The sequence below is a fragment of the Mesoplodon mirus genome (assembly GCF_964341445.2).
Source record: "Mesoplodon mirus genome assembly, chromosome: 10".
Classification (NCBI taxonomy): Eukaryota; Metazoa; Chordata; class Mammalia; order Artiodactyla; family Ziphiidae; genus Mesoplodon; species Mesoplodon mirus.
Window position 1 is genome coordinate 33,119,777 of NC_138986.1, and position 19,560 is coordinate 33,139,336.

Genomic DNA, 19,560 nt, shown 5'->3' on the forward strand with positions numbered 1-19,560 from the left:
CCTGCACAGAGGATCAGTGCCGACCAGCACTCACCAGCCCGAGAGGCTTGTCTGCTCACCCGCTGGGGCGGGCGGGGCTGCGAGCCGAGGCTCGGGCTTCGGTCAGAGCGCAGGGAGAGGACTGGGGGCTGGCGGCGTGAACACAGCCTGAAGGGGTTAGTGCACCACGGCTAGCCGGGAGGGAGTTCAGGGAAAAGTCTGGACCTGCCGAAGAGGCAAGAGACCTTTTCTTCCCTCTTTGTTTCCTGGTGCGCGAGGAGAGGGGATTAAGAGCGCTGCTTAAAGGAGCTCCAGAGGGGGGCGCGAGCCGCGGCTGAAAGCGCAGACCCCAGAGATGGGCATGAGATGCTAAGGCCGCTGCTGCTGCCACCAAGAAGCCTGTGTGCGAGCACATGTCACTATCCACACCTCCCTTCCAGGGAGCCTGTGCAGCCCGCCACTGCCACGGTCCCAGGATGCAGGGACAATGTGCCCGGGAGAATGCATGGTGCGCCTCAGGCTGGTGCAATGTCATGCTGGCCTCTACTGCCGCAGGCTCGTGCTGCATTGTGCCCCTCCCTCCCCCTGGCCTGAGTGAGCCAGAGCCCCCAAATCAGCTGCTCCTTTAACCCCGTCCTGTCCGAGCAAAGAAAAGACGCCCTCCAGCGACCTACATGCAGAGGGGAGGCCAAATCCAAAGCTGAAACCCGGGAGCTGTGCGAACAAAGAAGAGAAAGGGAAATCTCTCCCAGCAGGCTCAGGAGCAGCGGATTAAATCTCCACAATCAACTTGATGTACCCTGCATCTGTGGAATACCTGAAGAGACAATGAATCATCCCAAATTGAGGAGGTGGACTTTGACAGCAAGATATATTATTTGTTCCCCTTTCCTCTTTTTGTGAGTGTGTATGTGTATGTTTCTGTGTGAGATTTTGTCTGTACAGTTTTGCTTTCACCATTTGCCCTAGGGTTCTGTCGGTCTGTTTTATTTGTTTGCTTGATTGGGTTTTTTTTTTTTACTTAAAATATTTTTTTCTTAATAATTATTTTTATTTTAATAACTTTATTTTATCTTACTTTATTTTATTTTATTTTATCCTCTTTCTTTCTTTCTACTTTTTCTCCCTTTTATTCTGAGCCATGTGGATGAAAGACCCTTGGTGCTCCAGCCAGGATTCAGTGCTGTGCCTCTGACATGGGAAAGCCAACTTCAGGACACTGGTCCACAAGAGACATCTCAGCTCCACATAATATCAAAGGGCAAAAATCTCCCAGAGATCTCCATCTCAACACCAACACCCAGCTTCACTCAACGACCAGCAAGCTACAGTGCTGGATACCCTATGCCAAACAACTAGCAAGACAGGAACAAAACCCCACCCATTAGCAGAGAGGCTGCCTAAAATCATAATAAGGCCACAGACACCCCAAAACACACCACCAGACGTGGACCTATCCACCAGAAAGACAAGATCCAGCCTCATCCACCAGAACACAGGCACTAGTCCCCTCCACCAGGAAGCCTACACAACCCACTGAACCAAGCTTAGCCACTGGGGACAGACACCAAAAACAACGGGAACTACGAACCTGCAGCCTGCAAAAAGGAGACCCCAAACACAGTAAGATAAGCAAAATGAGAAGACAGAAAAACACACAGCAGATGAAGGAGCAAGATAAAAACCCACCAGACCTAACAAATGAAGAGGAAATAGGCAGTCTACCTGAAAAACAATTCAGAATAATGATAGTAAAGATGATCCAAAATCTTAGAAATAGAATAGACAAAATGCAAGAAACATTTTAAAAGGACCTAGAAGAACTAAAGAGGAAACAAGTAACAATGAACAACACAATAAAAGAAATTAAAAATACTCTAGAAGGCATCAATAGCAGAATAACTGAGGCAGAAAAACGGATAACTGACCTGGAAGATAAAATAGTGGAAATAACTACTGCAGAGCAGAATAAAGAAAAAAGAATGAAAAGAACTGAGGACAGCCTCAGAGACCTCTGGGACAACATTTAACGCACCAACATTCAAATTATAGGGGTCCCAGAAGAAGAGAAAGAGAAAGGGTCTGAGAAAAAATTTGAAGAGATTATAGTTGAAAACTTCCCTAATATGGGAAAGGAAATAGTTAATCAAGTCCAGGAAGCACAGAGTCCCATACAGGTTAAATCCAAGGAGAAACACACCAAGACACATATTAATCAAACTATCAAAAATTAAATACAAAGAAAACATATTAAAAGCAGCAAGGGAAAAACAACAAATAACACACAAGGGAATACCCATAAGGTTAACAGCTGATCTTTCAGCAGAAACTCTGCAAGCCAGAAGGGACTGGCAGGACATATTTAAAGTGGTGAAGGAGAAAAACCTACAACCAAGATTACTCTACCCAGCAAGGATCTCATTCAGATTTGATGGAGAAATTAAAACGTTTACAGACAAGCAAAAGCTGAGAAAGTTCAGCACCACCAAACCAGCTTTACAACAAATGCTAAATGAACTTCTCTAGGCAAGAAACACAAGAGAAGGAAAGGACCTAAAATAACAAACACAAAACAATTAAGAAAATGGGAATAGGAACATACATATCAATAATTACCTTAAATGTAAATGGATTAAATGCTCCAACCAAAAGACACAGACTGGCTGAATGGATACAAAAACAAGACCCATCTATATGCTGTCTACAAGAGACCCACTTCAGACCTAGGGACACATACAGACTGAAAGTGAGGGAATGGAAAAAGATAATCCATGCAAATGGAAATCAAAAGAAAGCTGGAGTAACAATTCTCATATCAGGCAAATTAGACTTTAAAATAAAGACTATGACAAGAGACAAAGAAGGACACTACATAATGATCACGGGATCAATCCAAGAAGAAGACATAACAATTGTAAATATTTATGCATCCAACATAGGAGCACTTAAATACATAAGGCAAATACCAACAGCCATAAAAGGAGAAATCGACAGTAACACACTCATAGTAGGAGACTTTAACACCCCACTTTCACCAATGGACAGCTCATCCAAAATGAAAATAAGGAAACACAAGCTTTAAATGATACATTAAACAAGATGGACTTAATTGATATTTATAGGACATTCCATCCAAACACAACAGAATACACATTTTTCTCAAGTACTCATAGAACATTCTCCAGGATAGATCATATCTTGGGTCACAAATCAAGCCTGGTAAATTTAAGAAAATTGAAATTGTATCAAGTATCTTTTCCAACCACAATGCTATGAGACTAGATATCAATTACAGGAAAAGATCTGTAAAAAAATACAAACACATGGTGGCTAAACAATACACTACTTAATAACAAAGTGATCAATGAAGAAATCAAAAAATACCTAGAAACAATTGACAATGGAGACACGACGACACAAAACCTATGGGATGCAGCAAAAGCAGTTCTAAGAGGGAAGTTTATAGCAATACAATCCTACCTTAAGAAACAGGAAACATCTCGAATAAACAACCTAACCTTGCACCTAAAGCAATTAGAGAGAGGATAACAAAAAAAATCCCAAAATTAGCAGAAGGAAAGAAATCATAAAGATCAGATCAGAAATAAATGAAAAAGAAATGAAGGAAACAATAGCAAAGATCAATAAAACTAAAAGCTGGTTCTTTGAGAAGATAAACAAAATTGATAAACCATTATCCAGACTCATCAAGAAGAAAAGGGAGAAGACTCAAATCAACAGAATTAGGAATGAAAAAGGAGAAGTAACAACTGACACTGCAGAAATACAAAAGATCATGAGAGATTACTACAAGCAACTCTATGCCAATAAAATGGACAACCTGGAAGAAATGGACAAATTCTTAAAAATGCAAAACCTGCCAAGACTGAATCAGGAAGAAATAGAAAATATGAACAGACCAATCACAATGACTGAAATTGAAACTGTGATTAAAAATCTTCCAACAAACAAAAGCCCAGGACCAGATGGCTTCAAAGGCAAATTCTATCTAAAATTTAGAGAAGAGCTAACACCTATCCTTCTCAAACTCTTCCAAAATATAGCAGAGGGAGGAACACTCCCAAACTCATTCTACGAGGCCACCATCACCCTGATAACAAAACCAGACAAGGATGTCACAAAGAAAGAAAACTACAGGCCAATATCACTAATGAACATAGATGCAAAAATCCTCAACAAAATACTAGCAAACAGAATCCAACAGCACATTAAAAGGATCATACACCATAATCAAGTGGCGTTTATCCCAGGAATGCAACGATTCTTCAATATATGCAAATCAATCAATGTGATACACCATATTAACAAACTGAAGGAGAAGAACCATATGATCACCTCAGTAGATGCAGAGAAAGCTTTTGACAAAATTCAACATCCATTTATGATAAAAACCCTGCAGAAAGTAGGCATAGAGGGAATTATCCTCAAAATAATAAAGGCCATATATGACAAACCCACAGCCAACATCGTCCTCAATGGTGAAAAACTGAAAGCATTTCCACTAAGATCAGGAACAAGACAAGGTTGTCCACTCTCACCACTCTTATTCAACATAGTTTTGGAAGTTTTAGCCACAGCAAACAGAGAAGAGAAGGAAATAAAAGGAATCCAAATCGGAAAAGAAGAAGTAAAGTTGTCACTGTTTTCAGATGACGTGATACTATACATAGAGAATACTAAAGATGCTACCAGAAGGCTAATAGAGTGAATCAATGAATTTGGTAAAGTATCAGGATACAAAATTAATGCACAGAAATCTCTGGCATTCCTGTACACTAATGATGAAAAATCTGAAAGTGAAATCAAGAAAACACTCCCATTTACCACTGCAAGAAAAAGAATAAAATATCTAGGAATAAACCTACCTAAGGAGACAAAAGACCTGTATGCAGAAAATTATAAGACACTGATGAAAGAAATTAAAGATGATACAAATAGATGGAGAGATATACCATGTTCCTGGATTGGAAGAATCAATATTGTGAAAATGACTCTACTACCCAAAGCAATCTACAGATTCAATGCAATCCCTATCAAACTACCGCTGGCATTTTTCACAGAACTAGAACAAAAAATTTCACAATTTGTTTGGAAAAACAAAAGACCCCAAATAGCCAAAGCAATCTTGAGAAAGAAAAAAGGAGCTGGAGGAATCAGGCTCCCTGACTTCAGACTATACTACAAAGCTACAGTAATCAAGACAGTGTGGTACTGGCACAAAATCAGAAAGATAGATCAATGGAACAGGATAGAAAGCCCAGAGATAAACCCACGCACATATGGTCACCTTATCTTTGATAAAGGAGGCAGGAATGTACAGTGGAGAAAGGACAGCCTCTTCAATAAGTGGTGCTGAGAAAACTGGACAGGGACATGTAAAAGTATGAGATTAGATCACTTCCTAACACCATACACAAAAATAAGCTCAAAATGGATTAAAGACCTAAATGTAAGGCCAGAAACTATCAAACTCTTAGAGGAAAACATAGGCAGAACACACTATGACATAAATCACAGCAAGATCCTTTTTGACCCACGTCCTAGAGAAATGGCAATAAAAACAAAAATAAACAAATGGGACCTAATGAAACTTCAAAGCTTTTGCACAGCAAAGGAAACCATAAACAAGACCAAAAGACACCCCTCAGAATGGGAGAAAATATTTGCAAATGAAGCAACTGACAAAGGATTAATCTCCAAAATTTATAAGCAGCTCATGCATCTCAATATCAAAAAAACAAACAACCCAACCCAAAAATCGGCAGAAGACCTAAATAGACCTTCCTCCAAAGAAGACATAGACTGCCAACAAACACATGAAAGAATGCTCAACATCATTAATCATTAGAGAAATGCAAATCAAAACTACAATGAGATATCATCTCACATCAGTCAGAATGGCCATCATCAAAAAATCTAGAAACAATAAATGCTGGAGATAATGTGGAGAAAAGGGAACACTCATGCACTGCTGGTGGGAATGTGAGTTGGTACAGCCACTATGAAGGACAGTATGGAGGTTCCTTAAAAAACTACAAATAGAACTACCATATGACCCAGCAATCCCACTACTGGGCATATACCCTGAGAAAACCATAATTCAAAAAGAGTCATGTACCAAAATGTTCATTGCAGCTCTATTTACAATAGTCAGGAGATGGAAGCAACCTAAGTGCCCATCATCGGATGAATGGATAAAGATGTGTCACATATATACAATGGAATATTACTCAACCATAAAAAGAAATGAAATTGAGTTATTTGTAGTGAGGTGGATGGACCTAGAGTCTGTCATACAGAGTGAAGTAAGTCAGAAAGAGAAAGACAAATGCCAATGCTAACACATATATATGACATCTAAGAAAGAAATATGTCATGAAGAACGTAGGCGTAAGATGGGAATAAAGACACAGACCTACTAGAGAATGGACTTGAGGACATGCAGAGGGGGAAGGGTGAGCTGTGACAAAGTGAGAGAGTGGCATGGACATATATACACTACCAAACATAAAATAGATAACTAGTGGGAAGCAGCCGCATAGCACAGGGAGATCAGCTCAGTGCTTTGTGTCCACTTAGAGGGGTGGGATAGGGAGGGTGGGAGGGAAGGAGACGCAAGAGGGAAGAGATATGGGAACATATGTATATGTATAACTGATTCATTTTGTTATAAAGCAGAAACTAACACACCATTGTAAAGCAGTTATACTCCAATAAAGATGTAAAAAAAATTATGAATTTAGTCTTAATCATATATATGTGCCCCAAATTTTACTGTTATACTTTTGCCTGTTATTTTTCCAGTCAGTTCTTAACTTCAATTTGGAAGGGAAATATACTTGTTTAAATAGATTTGGCTCAATAAAATTATGCTTATGTTCAGAATTTGGAATTTAAGAAATAAAAATGTTAAAATATTAAAATTAAATAAGCATTAAACTAATCATCCTTATTATTGGTGAAACCGAGGGTAATCACAAGCTAGAGTCATTAAACTATGATTTTCTTAATAAATAATAAACTGTAACCTGCCTAAATTAAAAAAACAAAAAACAAAAACTGAGGAACTGCACAAAGCATCATGCTTTTGAAAAAAATGATCAAATAATAACCATGATGACAAGAACAGCTAAAATTTATTGAACATCTATTATGCTTAGACACCACCTAATGTACATAGGATTTTATTTCCACTTTACGGATAATAAAGTGAGGTTTAGAAAAGTTAACTAATCGAATGTCACACAACTTTTATGTGGCCAGCCAGAATTCAAGGCTTCTATAGCCCCTTCACTATAGCATGCTTCCTTGCATTAGGAGATGGTCTGTTTCAGGGACACCACCGATTAGAAGATGATTAGACTACCTCATTTATAAGACTTCCAACTTTAAGATGATGTGATCTATTTTTCTTCAACGTTAATAAACTCCCTGGATTCTGCAGAATGCAAATTGCAATCAAGTAGAATTTACTCTCATAATAAAGCCTGACTGAAAAGAAAAGAAATAGTGCTCAGCCTCTTCTATACAACAGTTCAACAGCACAACTCCTTAATCTATTAATGGAACAGCTTTCTCAATGTGATATACAAACCACTGAGACTGATGGCCAATAAGAAAATTACCTGGAATCAGAGTGATAGTTGCTGTTCTACAGCATTGCTAGCCTGGACCAAGGCCAAGAACGTTGCCAACAAGAAACTCAAAGCATCTTTCACTAACAAAATAGATGTGAAAAAGGTGTAAGGAGGGTGAACAGAAGTTACTTTTATAGCTATCCTGATGCCTGGATTTAAACAAAATGCCCCAGTTTAGAGTTGTAGAAAACTATAATAGCCATATTGGGCTTTGAATAGGAACTAGTACTTGGGGATTAAGTGGGGACAGAGAGAGGATGGTGTTTAAGAGGTTAGGATGGAGTGTGATCACATGTCCAGCAGAGCCTCACTCATTAAATAGCAAATGGAGGTCAACTGACGTTTTCCATCATCTTTTATTATAGAAAGTCCCATTTTCTTTACAGTAATCAACCACATTCCACTATTTTGTTCCTGCTCTCATATACAGGGGACAATAACTGCCATTAGTAATCATCTTTGATTATAAGAGTACTGCAGGGTTCTAGTGATAATATATAAGGGCCTCTGCATTATTGTGATAGATCCTTGCTGGCAACTGGCTATTAAAAACAATAATCTATACAAAATAGATAACTAACAAGGACCTACTGTATAGCACAGGGAACTATACTCAATATTTTGTAATAACCTAAAAGGGAAAAAAATCTGAAAAAAAAAATAAAACGGAATCACTGTGCTGTATACCTGAAACTAAAAAGACACTGTAAATCAACTAGGGTTCAATAAAATTAAAAAAATAAAAATAAAAACAACAATCTAGACTGTGTCTCTGCAGGTCAGTATCAAGTCAGGGTAAAACTTCAAACCTTGGGTTTTATCAAGTGTCTAGAAAGTGCACATTTTACAGAGTTAATGCATTACCACATTTAGTTAGGCTTACCTTAGGTTACAGGCAAAAAAACCCACAGTTCATGATTGCTTTTGCAACATTAGCAAGCAAAGCATCTTCTTTAATGTTATATTTTAGATAAATTGTGACTATAAATAATAAAGCTGGTATATACCTAATATTTCATATGCTTTGAATAAAAATAGAAAGCATAAATATAATATTTATAAAATGATATTTCAGGCACTCTTTACAGAATGACATCCTGCCAACAGCTACTAATTTTAAATTCTGTTCTTTAGGAGAATAATATATTTTACTACACCACTCATAATCTATTTTAAACATTGTACAAGTTGTTCAGTGTTAATTACTAGTCTGTAGAAAAAAGGACATGAAAAAATCCAAGTTTTGTGCTTCCCAATACAAAACTTTACTATTAAATAAATAATGCTTTTCTTGCCGAGTCTCAGATTTCAGAAAGGCAGGTGGTTGTTCTCACTTTATAAAATGACGTGTAAATTATGAATGAGGGTTGAAAGAAGAAGTTGGATTTGTATTAACCTAACTTACTAAGAAGTCCTGATTTGGGAAATCCAATAAGATATCTACTCAGAACTCATCAACATCTGTAAAGAAAGAATGCATTGCAGAGCTCTCTCCAATTATTTCCACAAGAAAAAAATGAAAAGGCTTTGGAGGAAATCTGAGCACCCAGTTAGTGTGTCTTCTTATGTGCACAGAGGACAGGACTCAACTTGACCACCTCTAATGAATAAGAATCTATCATAACTACCATAATGTTTTTTTGGTTTTTTTGGCTGCACCATGTGGCTCATGGGATCTCAGTTCCCCGACCAGGGATTGAACTTGGGCCACAGCAGTGAAAGCTCTGAATCCTAACCACTAGACCACCAGGGAGCCCCTGATAACTACCATAATGTTTTAAAACTTAGAGGAAAGAGTCTTAATGGTTAGCAGAGGAAAAAAATATGTATGTACCTACTGACATTATACACATTAAAATGTTTTCATTTTTTTAAGCCCATTTTATCTTTCTTCTTCATAGAGGTAAGATGGGCTCTAAGCCCAGAAGAAGTAAATGAATTAAGAACTGAAATATTTAATGTTGAATATATTGGGAAAACCATGTTTGCTTTTTGTGTCTTGCATTAACAGTCAGCATAGAGGTTAAGAAAGTAAGATTTTCAAGACAGATCTAGGTTCAATCACAACTCTGTTGAAAAGTCAGGGTGAACCTTGGAAAGGTGACTGAAATCACCTAAATTCAGTTTTATTTATTTAAAATGTAAAATTTTTTGTTGGGGTATAGTTGATTTCAGGATTTTTTTTTTTTTTTAATCACACTGTGGACACAATAATGTATGGAGATGTGGCAAGAATTAAAAGAACAGCATATAAAGCGCTTAACATCATTTCTGACAAATGGAAGGCTCTCAACATGGGTGAGCCTTTAAAGAATTACTACTGTGATGAATCCTGTGTGGCGGAAGGGGCTGTAGGGGATGCCTGGGATTGAAAGCAGATACGTTGGTCAGGTGTGCCCAGGCACTGAGTTGGCTTGGCGTGGTTGATAACGTTGGTGGGTTGAATTTGGCTAACTATGAGAGACTCTTGTATCTAAATATTTCCTACTAAGGGCACAGACTATTTGTGTAAATTATTCATGATAGTAATGGAATGCCCATGTATAAAAAGCCTGTGTCCTGCAAGAAATTCACTATTTTAGATCCAATAAAACCCTAGCTTGCTCTCTGGCAATTGTCCGTGGCAGCTATTAGTTTCTTTTAGAAATGTAGGTGGTCAAGAAAAGTTCTTTCATGCTTTCTGCATTTTCTCTGTGTCCTCTACAGCACAATTAAAAATTATTTGTTAAATAAATTAAGAGAATAAACTAACTATACAGGGAGACTCCTTCCACCAATATGCAGCTCACCTGAGATACTGCAATGATCACGCCTACATCATTTATCCTACATTTTTTTGGGGATATACATATCCATGATGTAGGCCAAATTAAACTGTGTTTTCTAGAGAATGAAGCAAAGAGAGAAGAATTAACTGTACAATACATGCTCCAGGCTCCAAAGAAGCTTTTCTCTGAAGACATTTCTCTTACTACATAAATATTCTCTTGCCAGAACCAGGCTACTTTCATACACTCCTACTCACGGGCATTATAAAATTCTACTATAGGCACACGTGACAAAACAGGCCCTGCAGATCAAATGTGCTGGGTCAATCCATTCTTTGGTTTCTTGCTCTAAGTTAGCTTAAGGATATAGAAAGATAGAAGGAAAAGAAGAAGTAAAACTGTCACTGTTTGCAGATGACATGATGCTATATATAGAAAACCCTAAAGGCACTGCCCCAAAACTATTTGAACTCATCATTGAATTCAGTAAATTGGCAGGACACAAAATTAATATACAGAAATCTATTGTATTTTTATACACTAACAACAAACTATCAGAAAGAGAAATTAAGAAAACAATCCCACTTACAATTGCATCAAAAAGAATAAAATACCTAGGTATAAATCTAACTAAGGAGGTAAAAGACCTATACTTGTAAAACTGTAAAACACTGGTTAAAGAAATTGAAGACAACACAAACAAATGGAAGGATATACCGTGCTTATGGATTGGAAGAGTAAGTATTATTTAAATGACCATACTACCTAAAGCAATCTACAGATTTGATGCATTCTCTATCAAAATACAATGGCATTTTCCACAGAACTATAACAAATGATTCTAAAATTTGTATGGAAAAACAAAATACATGAAAGAGCCAAAACAATCTTGAGAAAGAAGAGCAGAGCTGGAGGAATCATGCTCCCTGACTTCAGACTCTACTACAAAGCTACAGTTACCAAAACAGTATGGTACTGGCATAAAAATATACATATAGATTAATGGAACAGGATAGAAAGGCAAGAAACCAACAAACTCATAGAAAAAGAGATCAGAATTGTCTGATCTCACCTCTAGAAAATTAATTACTTTAAAGTTCAAGGTCCATTAGATTAGGAATATCTATATATTATTTAGTTAAATATTTCCATATTAATAATTTAGTTTTAATAATAATATTAAAACTAGTTGGATTACATTGGAAGTCCATTTCAATTATCATTAAAATATGCCATTTTACTTGAGAAGAGTGAATATGTATGTACCAATAACTGAATATGATAATGTAAATGTATATTACATATTACACTTCATCTCTCCCCTCCCATCAACCTTGACACTTATTTTTATTTTAAATGCAATACACTTTCATCAAAGATTGTTGAAATACATAGAAAAAAGTTTAAAAAGTTATATTCCCAAACATACCCAGTCTTTACCTTTTGGCATATCTAAAAAGCCAGCCTTAGCTTTTGAGGTAACTCATCAAACTAGAGCACAAACAAAAATGCTAGTTAAAATGTTAAGCTTTAGACACACATAAGGTGTTAAAATCAGAAATACTGGCATGTGTAAATACATTAAAATAAATAAGTATTGAAATAAAAGATACTTAAATAATTTCCGTTTCTATTTGTTAGAAAGAATTAAGACCACTAATGTAAATTCCCTCAAGGAAAAGAATACCATAATATTAACTGTCCTCTCTAAATTTATAAATAACTGTTTTAGATTAGAATTTATATAAGATCCAAGACTTCTATTTAACTACTGATATTCGATGTATGTTCAGTATGGCATTATTGAATCTAGAAGCAGTTATTAAAACAAAACAAAACATATGAGTAAAAACACTTGAGTTCATTGTCACTGCTTCCAGGTTCTGTAGGGCAAGAGAAAGTTATGAAGAAGGATGCCCATGGATTTCTGTAAAAATTTGGAAAAGAAAAGTCAGTTGTAATTCAAGCCTTACAGTGTCTGTCCAGCTGATTACAAATTCAGGAGGATTCTAAAAAAGTTTAATAAACCCAGACCTTTAATCTGTCACAAAGGCAATGTCAGCTTTAGGTAAAACAGCAAACTCTGAGATGGGCAAAATAAAATAAAATCTGCCTCTGGGAGCTTTGCTGTAGGTCTTCAATGAACTGACTAAAGCATGCTGAGGATTTTCTCAGCTGTTCTTGGCTCAGCGGGATGGAGACAAAAACAGCAGGCAAACAGAAGAAGGTGGATAGATAGTGTCAGAGAGAATGAAGAGTAGCACTAGCTATTGCAGAATAAGAAAAAAAAAGTCAGTCTTTCTCATTGGAAATGAGATAGAAATGGAACCAAGGCCCCCAGAACTAATAGCTAAGTTAGTATACGTACAAACACACTCCATGCCCTCGCGCGCATGCCAGTGTTTGCAGCCGTCACACTTCTGCCCCGTGGCTCCGGGTCGGCACGTGCAGGTCCCTGTGACAGGGTCACAGGGGACAGGCAGTGAGCCATAGGGGTCACACTCACATTCTTGGCAGGAGCCTCCGGGGCTGCTTGGGCTGCCGGTATAGCCAGGGGCACACCTGAATTTAAACAGTGACAAAGCAAAGGAGATTAATAGTAAGTCATGTCTCGAAATTGTTGTGTGTGTGTGTATTGTTTGAATGAAACAAAATTGATACCAAAAGTCAATAGATAAGGGATTAGCAAACTTTTCCAGTAAAGAACCAGACAGTAAATATTTTAGGCTTTGCAGGTCAAGAGGCAAAATCAAACTCGTGCAGTGAAAGAAATTTTCAAACACTGTTGGTTGATGGAATCCAAAACATAATAATAGAATATAAATTGTTTTATAATAATAATCTACTAATGGAAAACCAAACTAATAATGAGAAGAATGGGATTCTTGTTGAGGTATCAAATTTACTTAACTAGGGCTCAAATTTACTTAACTAGGGCTCAAATTTAGTGCTCTCTGTCATCAAAGTTTGCCCATAACCGCCATTCCCAGCTTGAGTGCCATATAGGATTAGGCAATGGGCCAAATTTTGTGGTCCATACTCTGCCCACTACTGTTCTAGATCATAAACTTTTTTTTGAAGGTTTCATTTTTAAATTAGAAATGAATAAAATTTTCTATTTACTCCTGGGTTTTCCTAGATGCACGCATTTTAGAGATCAAAATGACCAAGGAATTCAACCCATTAATTTTACTAATGAGCAAAAAGAAGCAAGTGGCGATAAACTACTACATTTTCTATTTAATTCAACTGGTCTTTCCTTTCTACCACATCTTCCTCAAGATGGATTTTTCAATGTGTATCTCTGGAAGTGGGGTAATGTTATGCAAATAAAATATGTAACACCGACTTGAGAAATTAGAAAGGAAATCCAACTGGATGAAGCCAAACTGCCATCCACTCTCTTCTACCCGTCTGTGCAACCATTCATCTAAGTATATACCACTGTCGGTTATGTTACTGGAAGTCTGATAACTTTACAAGATGCTGGGAAAACCATATGCTCTGGTTTACCCAGAATGGTCCCAGTTTGCTGGTTGTCCTGGCTTAAGTATTAAAAACATATTCTGTCTTTCCCTAGAGTATCCTGGATTGGAAAATAAATTATACACATAGTCAGCCTAAATATAATCAACAGTAAGAATTTTTGTTCAAGAGGAAAATATGGGACGAAGCTGAGAGACCATAGGAAATTGAAGTCAAAAGTTGTAAACACTAGCCAAATAATCCTGGACCATCTTTAGTGGCCTGGGATTGTAGAAATTTGCAGGCTGACTGTGAAAGTTAGTTCATCCCATGCTGGCTAGAAAAAGCAAAGCAAGAAGAAAATTATCTGTAACGTTAGGTTTTTATACATTTATGGTTTTAATACTTTATTTCCAATGTACTATTACAAATGATCAATAAAAGTATCATTTAAATAAGCCCACTTAAATTGTTTCTTAACATTTTCAGGTGAAAGAATTCAATTCTAAGCAGGTTCAGAATGATTAAATGTTCAAAGAGTTTTACAAGAGTAATGAAGACAAAGCATGGGTAGGGGTTTCTACAATACAGCGACACTCAAGACATTTAAGCAGTTTTAGACCTGAGCTGATGAGTTTGGGCAGGTCATAAGGTGATTTAAGTGATTTAAGAAGCTCTCAGAAGTGAAACAAATTTATTTGGAAGGTTACAATAAAAATTTAAGCAAGACCTTTGGATTAATTTAGCTGAATAAAAGCAATTTTTCAGAGAAATATAACCTGATCATTCATATGTTAGAGATGATTAATGTGGAGCTGTAACAACATTTGAGAACTGCAAAAACAATTCAAGCCATCCCTATTTGATAGTGTATGACCCTGCTCATCTCTATGCTATATAAACTGTCACCTCTTATTGATTAAACATTTATGGATGTTAAAAAAGTAATTTTTCTATAATCACTCTGCCTTATGACAATAATTTTCATTTCAGTGTACCCTTCCAGTCTTTTCTATATACACGCTTTTATAGATAGTGGAAACTCCAATTTACAAATGTAGCTATAGTATCAAACATTTTTTCATAAATTATGGCAGATAATCCCCTTGGCATCCAGGGATGTTTTAGTCATCATCCTACTGGTGTTTACAAGGGCATGAAATGAATATTAGCCTAAGTATGAACACTAAAGCATGCTGGCTGACATTAAAATATACATATTCAAATGATGTATGTATCTCCACAACAAATGGAAATGTTTTTGGATTTCATACTGCTTTTAGTTACCTAATTGTTACAAATCTCTGTTGGCATGGAAATTGTGAATGTACTGTTTTATATATATATGCAAGTAGTGGATATTGTGTTTAAAGTTACCACATATGGAATTATTTAGAAATATATTTTGCAAACTTATAGAAACAGAATTGGAATTTATAAAACGTGTTTAATTATTGTTACCTATTTATTTCCATTATTAACACAACCATTGCTGGTTATATTAAAAGACGATTCTTAAATTGATGATGATAAAATTAATATTAGTTTATATTTGCAAAGAGATTCGTAATTTAAGGAAGTGCTCCTAGAAGAATCCAGCAAAGGAGTGGGTGAAGCAGGAAATGGAAAAGAAAGAATCCAGGCAATGGTGTGATTCCAGGTGAAGTCCCAGTCTTAGCCTAAGTTCATGGAAATCTCTGGAGCATAAATAGCATCTCAAGATTTGTTCAGCTTTCGGGCAAAGGAGCTGGACTTTTGTACTCCCACACTAGCGAGTCATTAGATCTGGGCCACTGGAGGAAGGCGTGCGGGGTAAATTCTCAGGCTTTTTTGCCTCTCCTATGGGAGAGGAGACCTCTATGTAGGTACTCAGGCAGGGTATCCTCTATTTACCTGATCTTTATAATGTCAGAGGAAAGTAGGTAGAGTAACAGCTATTCTGATATAAAAGATAAAAATGAGACCCAGCAAAGTTTGTGGAGCTCAGCTATGTCCATGGGTCTTTATAGAACTTTACACTGTTATCAATTAAACTAAAATTATCATGTGTGCTTAATGTTAATAGTTAATATCAGTTGCTCTCCATTACCTTAGAAAAAATAAAAACCTACTAAAAATAGTGGTGATAAGCTTGAGTATCCAAGATACTGATCTTATAGAAAATATGTATCCAGAAAAATATAAATTTCAACCTTCCTAGACAGTCAGTCTAGAACTCTGTTTCTTTTTTTTTTTTTTTTTTTTTTTTTTTGTGGTATGCGGGCCTCTCACTGTTGTGGCCTCCCCCGTTGCGGAGCACAGGCTCCGGATGCGCAGGCTCCGCGGCCATGGCTCACGGGCCCAGCCGCTCCGCGGCATATGGGATCCTCCCAGACCGGGGCACGAACCCGTATCCCCTGCATCGGCAGGCGGACTCTCAACCACTGCGCCACCAGGGAGGCCCCTAGAACTCTGTTTCTTAACTTACCATTTGTATTACATGTTAGCATTCAATTTAATAACTACATACATGCATTATCAGAATTTGTAAAAAATATGGTGAGAGGAGGCATTTAAATGTGATTTTTTTTTTTTTTTTTGCGGTACGCAGGCCTGTCAGCGCTGTGGCCTTCCCCTTGCGGAGCACAGGCTCCGGACGCGCAGGCTCAGCAGCCATGGCTCATGGGCCCAGCCGCTCCGCTGTAAAAAATATGGTGAGAGGAGGCATTTAAATACTATTGTTTGCATGTTGAAAAGGAGAACCGAATAACACTTTAATGTTTGGTGGTTTTAATTAAGAATTCCTGATACCATTTATATTCTGAATTATGTGTATACTTGCTGATGTAGTGCCAGAGTGCTCAGAACAGTGATGTGAATGCAGTTAGTGCTAACCAACAATTCCCAGTGAATTAAAATGAGAATTATGTGTGGCCAGCTTTTTATTATGGTTAACTACAGATAAGCTTTTGGAAATTGATTTATTTGTTCTTGTAAAATGCTCCCTCCCTCTGTCTCTCTCTCCCTCTCTAATCTATGTTGGAGTATATACATATATATATGCTAAAATATAAATTAGATAATTGTGAAATAATTTGGAATCTTAGAAAAAGTCTAAATAGATGGAAGTAAACAACTTTCTTTGGATAAAGTCTAAAGATATAAAAATACTTTTGAAAGCATATAAGCTACTAGAGAATATGAAAATAATGACACAAAAATAATGAATACTTTTCTACTATGATCTTTTACTATATGATCTCTATGCATCATTGCTCTCCATGTATCATGACTGTTCCTACCGTTCACAGTACTGGCCTTCATATTCTCGTGGGCAAGCTGTGCAGCGGTAATCATCCAGGCCTTCCGTGACACAAGAAGGGCTGAAACTGAATCAGAAAAGAAAGATTGCAAAAAATCTTTTGACTTATTTATTTTATAAATTTAAGCAATTCTATCTATTAACTAGATGATTGGAACTATTTTTTGATGGTTAGAAATGACATATTTATAAGTTTCTATTCAAGGGTAGGCTATCACAACTAAGTACTACTAATAATAGTCAGCAAATAAAGATGGCTGTTTTTTTGATGAATTAACAATGCATCTCACTGACCATGTTAAAACTTTGAAATTTTAATAATTATGTGACAACCAGGAAAATATTAAACACCCAGAAAAAGTGTATTATTTTTCATGAATCAAAAGAAAAACATGATGAGAATTCCTGCATATTTGTCAGATAGTAGAATAAGTATTATTGAATATCTTTTGCGTTAAAAAAATGGGGACATCAAAGCTATATAATTTTTTTTTCTAAAAAGCCCAAATTGCCACTGGCATTTCAATGCATGACGTGTGAATAGATGTTTCACTTAAAATAAGAGTGCCTTTTCTAATTTATACACAGATTTCAAGCTATATTTTACTTTAAACACAAAATAATGTGATCTAGTGTGAGGAAAGAAGAATGGAAATCTTTCTGTATGAAAATGAATAAGCTTTTCTGACAATTTTATAATCTCTTCTAGTAAGTAGGTTTCATATAACATGCCCTGTTTTCACTACAACACTGACAGACCACGGCTAGTCAGCCTTGCTCCAGGATTCTTGATCACCTTACCCCGCAAAAGAAATACTAGACAAGACTTGAAAACTAAACTATGCTAAAACGTAGTTTTGTGTTGTTACAAACTTCTCTCAAATACAAGTAGTGCTTCATTCCCACTGGACAAAATGCATGGTGCACTGGAAACTTAGGAAGAAAAGACACATATATTTGTTGCAAAATTGTGATGCTGCAAACACCATTTTCCTTTTTGTTGGTCTGCAAAAGCAGTTGATGCTGAAAAAGCAATAAAGTATATAGACCAGAGCTGCACCTCCTATTGGGCAGGTGCCATTAGGACACTATTTCAATTGTCTGTCTAATGCATTAAATCAATAGTACATGAATGAGTAATAAACTCTAACCTTTGCAAAATATGTGAACAAATTGATCAACTACTCACAACCTCATTATTCAACAAATTACTTTTTTTGTCTTCACAAAAATAGACCCACAAATACATAATTGACACATTCTTGCAAGCTTCTAGCTCTTTTAACTCAGCTTGATGCTGAGTTCATTTGCACGCACACACATACACATGCACACACAAACTCATATACATATATAGGCACTTGGAAACAGATTTTTAGACACTCAAGGGAAATTCTACAGAGCCAACATAATTAAATTATATTCCTTTATAGTAACATATCTGTCTCAATTACTATGCAGGAATGTTATAATTCTGCTTGGATAGTAGATATTAACTCTTTTGAATTATGACATTATGGTGGACTAAACTTTTTCCTTACATCATATACAAGGACTTATGAAAGAGGAAGTAGGAATTATACCTTACTTGAGGTTAGAGTTTATTCTTTATGCTCCCAAGTCCCGCATCTCCTCTAAATTTTCATACTGTCTGCAGGACCACTCAGAAATCCGACTGTTTTTCCTCTTGTAGGCCATCTTTTACATTCCCTTAGATTTGTTAATTCCAAGGTTGCTTCAACAGAATTTCTGAGATTTACAGTCTGCTACTCTGTGTCATCCCCTGTGGAGTCTACTGAAATGAATTGGCTTCCGGGATCCCACCCCCTTATCCCAGTTCACTGCTTGTTCCTTTTCAGTCTCTTTTGCTGGATCTACGTCATGTCCTTGACCTCTTAATATGCTTCACAGTTCAGTCTTCAGGCTTCTCCTATCCTGTCCTGTCCTTTCTCCCCTAAATGACCTCATTCAGTATTAAAAGGCTCTAAATATTGCATCTATCCTAACAGATCTAAAACTGAGCTCTCGTCCTCCAAAAAATACCGCTAACCATTCTGTCATTTTCCCTGTCTCTGTCAATGGCCATACTTTGCTTACTTTGCTTCCATTTGCTCTGTCATAAACCACAGAGTCACCTTTGTCTCCTTTCTCTCACATTCCACAGGTATTCTATCTGCAAATGCTGCTGGTGTTACCATAATTAATTCATTGCATTATCCTGTTCTAAGCCACCTCTTGCCATTGGCAGATTTTTAGCCTTCAGGACATTTAGTTACTCACTGGAGCTTCCCTGACTCCACCTCCTGTCACCCTTCCCCTGTCCCCATTCGCTCTGCTCCAGCTGCCCTGGATCCTTGCTGTCTACTATGTGTGGCCTGTCTCCAGGCCA

The 19,560-nt window shown here is 36.9% G+C and overlaps 1 protein-coding gene across 1 annotated transcript in view; it reads right to left on the reverse strand.

Moving 5' to 3' along the window:
- Nucleotides 1-19,560, reverse strand: part of LAMA2 (laminin subunit alpha 2) — a 610,104-nt gene that overhangs the window by 150,304 nt on the left and 440,240 nt on the right. Inside the window, exons 31-32 of the mRNA XM_082634259.1 lie at nt 17,152-17,238; nt 12,774-12,967 (exon numbers count right to left, since the gene is read on the reverse strand). Coding sequence (XP_082490385.1) covers nt 12,774-12,967; nt 17,152-17,238 — 281 coding nt within the window. The remainder of the gene's footprint in view (nt 1-12,773; nt 12,968-17,151; nt 17,239-19,560) is intronic.